The sequence below is a fragment of the Limulus polyphemus genome, unplaced genomic scaffold, assembly GCF_000517525.1.
Source record: "Limulus polyphemus unplaced genomic scaffold, Limulus_polyphemus-2.1.2 Scaffold1964, whole genome shotgun sequence".
Taxonomy (NCBI): Eukaryota; Metazoa; Arthropoda; class Merostomata; order Xiphosura; family Limulidae; genus Limulus; species Limulus polyphemus.
In genome coordinates, this window is record NW_013667574.1 from 29039 (window position 1) to 38127 (window position 9089).

Sequence of the window (9089 nt, forward strand, 5' to 3'; positions counted from 1 at the left end):
GTCATCTCCTTCTCTCTGATCTTAAATCTCTTGGGATACAATATTTCCAAGCAAATTTCATTCAAACTTTTGTCATCTCCTTCTCTCTGATCTTAAATCTCTTGGGATACAATATCTCCAAGCAAATTTCATTCAAACTTTTGTCATCTCCTTCTCTCTGATCTAACTTCAAAATCTAATTAAGATTTTGTTATGTGTCCTATTTCTAGAAGATTATACAGGATATCAAAAAGCACTATTTTACTTTTTTGTGCGCTCCTACTCTTCTATTTGATGAGGAAACTGAAGGTGTTATTGTTCTTAGTGCAAAGCTACACAATGGACTATCTTCACCCTATCCACTGCGAGAAATTAAAAATCGGATTTTTGCGTTGCAAATCCATAAACAACAAAAAATGTACTTACATGAAGGATTAAAAAATAATCCAAATGAAAAAGTGATTTGAATTTTAGTGAAACACTGTAACTTTAAGAGGAAATTTACAACTGCATTTCTATTTAATTAATTTAATGAATTTTAATATAGGAATATTCCTGAAAGGTTTTTAATGAAATACGATTTTGTTAATGGGTCTGTTTTTATTTCAAGTTTTGATGCTAAAAACGTATGTTTGACGCAAGATTTTTTTTATACCAGTCTTTGTATACAATATTACCTGTGCGAAATGTTACCCAAGTAATATAAAAAACTAAGTTTCCTGATATTGTTGAATTACATTTCTGAAACTGAGAATACTTATCCCGAAAAATATGTGTGTTCAAGAATCTAAAATATTCGTTTAAATGATTATTTTCCATACTTTAAGGTATATTAAGTCAGGTATTATTTTTTGAAACGAAGGTTATTATAATTTTCGTTATTAAGGCTTTTTTTTCATATGCTAACACAACAGACAATTTACTCTAATTTAGTTTTTGCTGTCTGTGAAAAAGAAGTATATAATTAATCTTGATTCTGACTGGACTTAACTTTAACAGATATGTGTGGTTGGCTTTTATTGAGGACGGAATAAAGAACATTGTTTACCTGTTACTTATCTTAAAATGTCTTATTTCAGTTTTTCTCTGCTTAGTCTGAATTAACTTGTATGTATCCTAACCTCTATAACGGGAATGTAGTTTTAGTCTGAATCAACTTGTATGTATCCTAACCTCTATAACGGGAATGTAGTTTTAGGATGGATACATTGTTATTCGGCAAAACAAAATATAACCAAATAGGCAAGTCGCTTGTAGACTAATAATAGATATCAGTCAGATTCAAAATTTAATATAGAAATTTTAAGTTTACTACAACAATTTGTAAAGTAAATATTCATGAAAAAAACTGAAGGTGAGACATGGCGGGATTTAAACCTAGATTTAAATTTAGGCAATCCAGCTATGAATGTCGCGACTCTTATTTTACACTTCACTGTTATTAACGATGGAATTTTGTTGGACCACTGACACTACTCCAATCGTTTTATCATGTTCTGAATCCATTTCTAGCCATTTCTTTGGGAGTTCAACATCTTAAATCGACACTTCCTACAGCTAAAAAAAGACAGAAAACAGATTTTGAATTTTACAATCCGACTGACATTGCTCAAGAGCCCTCCTAAATGACCTTTTCAAGGGTTCATAACTCACCTCCCTTTGCCTCAAAAAGGCGCTTTGCACTTTGGGGCCCCCCAGTGGCACAGTGGTATATCTGCGGACTTACAACGCTAGAATTCGGGTTTCGATACCCGTGGTGGGCAGAGCACAGACAGCCCATTGTGTAGCTTTGTGCTTAATTACAAACAAATAGGACTTTGGGACTATGGGTTCACTACAAGAGTAGTGATAAAATCTCATTATTCAGTCAGAGAAGAATAGTAATGAGGGTGATCTATCAGGTCAAAATTAGAGACGACAATGCTGCGCAAATACCACTTTGCACTAAAAAATTTAAAAACAGCAACAAAATACTAAGAGCTATGGTAGTTGACTAAAGCATTCGCCTTGTGTAATTAGAGTCTCTGGTTTAAATCCTAGCTCCCAAGTGATTGTTACTTTAAGTATGTAACTCAAGAAATAATATTTTTAACTAGCGTTGTGATTGATTTCTATTAACGACCAGTTAAAATTATTGACCGAGATATGTTATTTCTGATTTATACAAATTCTTACAGTGTCAAGTCTCAAGTGTTATCGTTGTGGAACTTACAATCAAGAGGGTACCGGATCAGTAGCTCCTTGTTATGATTTTAACAAAACACACCTAAAAGACTGTCCCCCCTCAGAAAACTCGTGCATGGTGAGTAAGATTTAACAAAACCCACCTAAAAGATTGTCCCCCCTCAGAAAACTCGTGCATGGCGAGTAAGATTTAACAAAACCCACCTAAAAGATTGTCCCCCCTCAGAAAACTCGTGCATGGCGAGTAGGATTTAACAAAACCCACCTAAAAGACTGTCCCCCTCAGAAAACTCGTGAATGGTGAGTAGGATTTAACAAAACATACCTAAAAGACTGTCCTCCTTCAGAAAACTCGTGCATGGTGAGTAGATTTTAACAAAACCTACCTAAAAGACTGCCTTCCTTCAGAAAACTCGTGCATGGTGAGTAAGATTTAACAAAACACACCTAAAAGACTATCCTCCTTCAGAAAACTCGTGCATGGTGAGTAGGATTTAACAAAACCCACCTAAAAGATTATCCTCCTTCAGAAAACTCGTGCATGGTGAGTAGGATTTAACAAAACCCACCTAAAAGACTGTCCCTTCTTCAGAAAACTCGTGCATGGTGAGTAGGATTTAACAAAACCCACCTAAAAGATTATCCTCCTTCAGAAAACTCGTGCATAGTGAGTAGGATTTAACAAAACCCACCTAAAAGACTGTCCCCTTCAGAAAACTCGTGAATGGTGAGTATAAATTAATAAAATACATCTAAAAGACTGATTCTCCTCAGAAAGATCCTGATGGTAAGTGCAATTTATTCTATCATTACAAGATTATCATTGTCGATCATATGATATTTAAAAAAAGGAAACTTTCTGAATGGGATTAAGATATTCAGTTGGTGAAAGTTATAAACAAATTAAAGTAAATATTTGTGTAATAAATAAAATTAAGTTGGACTGTATTTTAGATCAAAGGAAATATTATTACCTTAACCAGAATATATAATATTTTAATGTTTGATTTTACCAATTTGACATTCCAACAGAAAGAATATGTTGAAAATGGTAAATAGAAATAATTATTTAAAAGGGTTTTTTTCACAATTCAATACGTTCTTTAAACAAATTCTTGTTACTTTTAAAAGTACAAATGTATGAGACAAAAATGGCACTCAATAAATGAGGTTGACAGCTGACTGACTAACGCTCAGAGATGTTTCAAACGTGGAAAGAAAAGATTCTCTTTGACGCGTAAAGAAGATATGTCAGAAACTCTGCACCAAATCTTAAATTTGATTTGGCAGAAACAGCATCAAAATCCTCAAGAATAATGTAAGGAAGAGTGCAAAGAATACACTACAATACACTGCATTTTAAATGTTGATACCGTCAATCCCACGTAGCGTCGCCGTCAACACCGTCAAAGTGATAAACATCAGAAGAGCTTTGAAGTGTAATAAGTTTCCTTTTGAAATACGGCCGAGCGCGGCACAGAGATTAGCGTGCAGGATTGCGGAGCTGAAGTTCTGTGGTTTGCGTCCCGTTACATCGCGATCCTAACTTTGAGGCTGTGGATGTGTTATAAGAGTGACAGTAAAATCCCATTAAACCAGTTTAAGAAGAATAGTACAAGAGAGGGCGTTTTTACCAACTCCTTAACTCTAAGTCTATCACTTTAAAATTAGGGGCGGGTGTACACAGATAGCCCTCTGCTAGTTTTGCACGAACATTCTGGAACAAACAAACATTCTTTATAATACGAAAATACTGCCGAAGTGTCAAAATTTGTTTTATTTTATTGTAATTTACGCGAAATCTAACAAACATTTTGAAACAAAAAAATATTCTGACGAACCTGAGATTCAAACACAAATTTTAATGATTAACTTGTTTTACCATTCTTTGCTAACTGAATACCATACTGTATAAGATGTTATGATTTTCTGCATAGCTTCCAATGTTCAAAATTTTAAATATTATTGTTATTTTTGCATTGAATGTTTGAAAATAAAGATTGTAGCGGTTACAGCATTCTACCAAAGTGTTTTTTTGAGAGCAATAAAGTATGTGGGTCCTCCATACATAATATTTTACTCGTATTAATGTTTTAACTACATGTAAGTTTAGAAAAGCCAAATCTTTAGTCATTTTATTTTGGTATTTATTATCTATTTTTCTTCTAACACTCTTAAAGATCCGACCCAAGATGTTCAATATCCCGAAGAATGCTTAAAATTGTTTATGTAAATCTGTCCAATAAAACCAGTGTGAGACAGGCAAGAAACGTACCTTCGCTGTCACGAAGTTTTTAGAAGTAATCCCAATAACTTCTTCAGAGGTTTATTTGAAAACACTTCAACTTTAAATTGGAAGCGATCTTTCTAGTTGAAGATTAACCTTCCTGAACATTTGAAGATCTCACAATTTTCGAATGTTTATAACTAACAGTTTGTTTACTTTCTCTAAGTCTCGAATAACTTCGCGAAATTTGTTGCAATAAATTTGTTTCAGAGAATTTTTGGTCCTACTTTAACTGTAGTTTTTGTTATATAAATACAAATATAAAGAGCTATTTAATATAAATTACTGATATCGAGACACTTTCGACAAAGTAAGGACACATGGCTTTAAGAATTCCCTCTACGTGTGCTCTCTTGTAGCTCATATTACGCTTTTATGTCATTGATGATAATACAAGATTGGAAAAAAAAACACGGAGAAAGTGAAACAAACAAAGTTAAATAAAAATGAATAAAAGAAAAAGTAAGAAATATTTTTTCAAGTGCTATTGTTGATGAGATTGTGTGGGACGGCATGGCCAGGCGGTTAGGGCGCAATCTGAAGGTTGCAGGTTCGGCCTTTTAGCAGTGGGAGCGTTATAATGTGACGGTCACTCCCACTATTCGTTTGTGAAAGTTGGCGGTGGTTGGTGATGATTAACTGCCTTCCCTCTAGTCTTTCACTGCTAAATTAGGGACGGCTAGCGCCCTCGTGTATCTTTGCGCGAAATTCATAACAAACCAATCATCAGGCTGTAAAATTTTCTTTATGTATTTGATTTGACAAGTTAACGGGCTATACCTACTAGATAGAATTACTAGTGTATTTTGTAAAGAAACTCTGATTTTTAAACATTGTGTTTTAGATGGTTCAGAAAATATGTGTTTGCTTACAATGATAAAGTATGGGTATAAAGTTATAATATGCAGTAAAACTGAAAACGTCATTTATTGTAACCTAAAAAAAATTGAATTATTTGTTTTCTAATGTGTTGTGTGTTATTTTTGTTTTTAATATCACAGAAATACTCCAACAAAGGAATAGTCGTCAGACAGTGCATCAAAGACTGCAAACCTCAAGGTAAGTTGTGTATTCGGGTTGTCAGTAGAAGGATAACAATGTGTATTATTCCAACCATACAGGCAGATATCTAGGGTACAAACATAACGATTAGTGAGTATGTATTTTCCTAACAACAGAGATAAATATCTGGATTATCAAGGTACAGATACGGATTCATGAATCTTGCCTACCAGGTAGGAGGATATCTAGATTATCAACGTAGATATAAGATGCATGAACAAGATAGGTGGGTGTCTGAGTTTCCAACCTAAAGATAAGTAAGCATAGTTTAAAGACAGGTTAACATACAGAGGGTTGAGTATATTATATTAAAACGATTTTGAATATGCAAATTAGAAACTAACATGACAGCCACAGCCGAAATAAAGTCGGGACATGTACCAGATATATGGGTTCATCAAGATATCCCAGGAATCAGAGATATTTGACGAAATGTAAAATGTTAATTGACTGTATAATGAGAAAAAGGCCCTACAAATCGCATACCATTAGATACAGTGTGATTAACCCTTATAAAAGTACCATGCGTACTAAGTACACCCTATGGGAAGCAAGAGGTTAAAGAACTTGTTTTCTTCATAAGTCATTTTTCAAAGATAATATTAACAACATATCATCTTTATGAGTTAATGACTTTGACCCAACATGTAGTATCTGAGAAAAATTAATATTTATATATTACTACTCTTACGTACATAATACTTCAAAGCTTTTCTGATAGTCTTTAAAAGTATTAATTCGTTTATAGATTTTTAATTATAATTTTAAAAAAATGTTAGTTAAAGAAATCCATTTCCACATCGTCACTAAGTGTTATATGCTGAATTTAAATTATAATTAACTGAGATTACAAGCGCGGAAAAAACCGTTATTGCTGTATTACCAATCAAATTTATGCTCTCTTTGGTGGCTTTGAGAACAGAAGGAGACATGGAGGTGTATTGTTGTCAGACTGATGGCTGTAATGGAAGCCGACCAATGATAGTCGAGATTGTTCCAGAAGTGGCGGCAGTTATTTCTATCGTATTACTTTTATTCTTGCACTAAATACAACAACTGGAAAAGACGAAAGAAAATCTACTTATGGAGCTTCTACCTTCTGTTGCCACCAGCAGAAGTGCACCATCCACAAAATGAACTTTAAAGGAATTACATCACCGTATCTATTAAGACCCAAACTCGCTTCCCACCAAAGCAGGTTCAATAACTACATATAAATGTATATTTGTCTGTATGTATGTATGTATGTATGTGTGTGTGTGTGTGTGTGTGACACAATAGGCTATTTGTTGGTATTGTATTAGTTGCTCTAAAAAAAACTTACATTAGTAAGGCTGTTGTGTAGTTGTGAAAAAAAAATTGTCTTTTAAACAGAACAGCAGTAGAATACTAAGTACATTTACTTTTGTACGTGATTAATAAATAAATTAATGGTCAAAATGATCTTGTTCAATTAAATCTTTAGTTATACCCCTGAGATAAACAGTGAAAGGTTTGATAATTAACAGAATTTAGAATAACAAACTAACTTTGTTGAAATGATAAACTAGAAGCCTGCTACATATTGAGCTTGAATTGAACCAAGTTTTAACTTAAAGCACATTAAAGCTGTAGAGTGAATATTTCGTAAATTCGAACAGAAACATTTTTCATCAACTACATATATATACCTGTATGTATGTGTGTCTGTCTGTCTGACATTCCGTACGTTTTTAGTGATTCCAATGCAGACAGCTGTCACAATTTCTATATAGTGTTCTTATGAGTTCATAGTATTCTTCAGTGCTTTTAGAGAAATAGGAAAGCTCAGTTGTGCTTAATATATAGTTTTATTTTCTTTATGAACGCAATGCCACAATGTTGCATTTTCAACTATTGGACTCTAATCATTTTTGCCTTGTATGGGAATTAACGCCTCTATCACAGTCATTCTTCGATACGTAAACGGTAAACAGTAAATTACTCAAGTAAACAGTAAATTAGAAGTAGTTACATTGAAACTCATTATCATACTGAATTAGTGCTAAACGTACGAGTCAGAAACGTTCAACTGCATTAACGTTTCTCGACATCATTCGAATGCATTTCAAGTACGCAATAATCTTCTGCAAGCTGGGATGAATTTTTTTTATGTCATATCAGAAGATAATTTAAACAGTCAGACCAATACTTTGGTTTACAATTATATTAATTTCTAAGAATATAAAGGAAGCCGTATGTGCAAATAATATTGATGTGGAAGCATTCCAGAATCTTGAGTTAAAGGTATAATATAGCTAATATAAAACATTTAAAAGATTTTACTATGATGTTAACTTAGTCAACGAGTGCTCGATGGTTCGGCAGTAAGCTTGAAGGCTAAACGTTTGTGGTTTATGTTACTGCTTTTTACTTAAAAACGAACAAACAAATAACATAGTAAAAATCCAAGAATAAGAAAACAATATTATTTTGTTCAAAAATTTAAAGAAAGCTGAACTTCGACAGTAAGAAGAAGATAATATTTTTATCACACGAACAATGTTATTTTGTTCTACGCAGGCGATATTAACAAACCAATGTTGAATAATCTCACCTTTTACTGCTCTATTGTTTGTGTTGGTCACACTAACAGGTAGGAGTAAAGTGAATTTTTAAAAATAAAATTGATATTATTTTACAGATAACAAAAGTCGTTTTCGAATAGAAATCTAGATTTATAGATTAATGCTTTCTTAAGAAAAAACTTTTATGTGAACGAATAACAAAATAAGCACGAACTTCTAGTCCTTAATTTTATTCTTCCCAGTCATAATTTTCACAAGAGAGAAGAAGTTAAACGTATAAAACATCATGCTTAGACCTTATAGGCACCAATTCAAACACTTCTGCATATTTCTGGCTCTAAACAAATACAATCCTTTATTACAAATGTTTTTTGCTCTTGTTAAAATTTTTCAGTTTAGATGTATTGTAGAGATGTCACGTGGTTCGATAGAAACGGGTAGTCACTGATTGGTACTGTCTAAAAGTGTAACGTGTGTTGCAGTTGTTCTATTTGTTTACTATATAGTAGGATTAATGTGAAAAAATGACTACAGCTTTCAAAACCTGTAATCGTGTGCTACAATAAAAATATTGTTCTTACAAATTTGTGAATGGTCCTCTTTGTTTCAAATTTATTTTATTTGTAATAGATATTAAAATAAATATCGACAATAATATTTGACATTTTCTTAAATTTATAAAAAAATGGGTATTTGTTAATAGTGTAGTCATTTCATTATTATAACTTTTAAAGGTTCCATCTCGAGTCAAATCAACTTATAACTTATAACAATCATTTTATTGTTGAAGTACCTTTATAAAGTAATCAGCCCATTGTTGAAGCATACGTCTTGAGTGTTACCAACTCATTTTTGAAGTATAAATCAGGAGTGTAATCAATGTTACGAATATAAACAATTTATTTATTTATGAACGTATAAATCAGTATCTGTCTTAAGGGTAATTAGTTTTTGATATAACATTCGGGATAGGTCTAATTGACCCATTTGTGAAGGACATGTATATCCGTCAAGGGAGGGAGCGGGTTTAG

At 32.7% G+C, this 9089-nt stretch overlaps 1 protein-coding gene across 1 annotated transcript in view; it reads left to right on the plus strand.

Annotated features, from left to right (window-relative positions):
* LOC106465502 (three-finger toxin 3-like) overlaps positions 1–8607 on the plus strand; it is a 23670-nt gene extending 15063 nt beyond the window's left edge. Inside the window, exons 2-4 of the mRNA XM_013925728.2 lie at positions 2157–2281; positions 5452–5509; positions 6435–8607. Coding sequence (XP_013781182.1) covers positions 2157–2281; positions 5452–5509; positions 6435–6559 — 308 coding nt within the window. The 3' untranslated portion in view covers positions 6560–8607. The remainder of the gene's footprint in view (positions 1–2156; positions 2282–5451; positions 5510–6434) is intronic.
* The last annotated feature ends 482 nt before the right edge of the window (positions 8608–9089 follow it).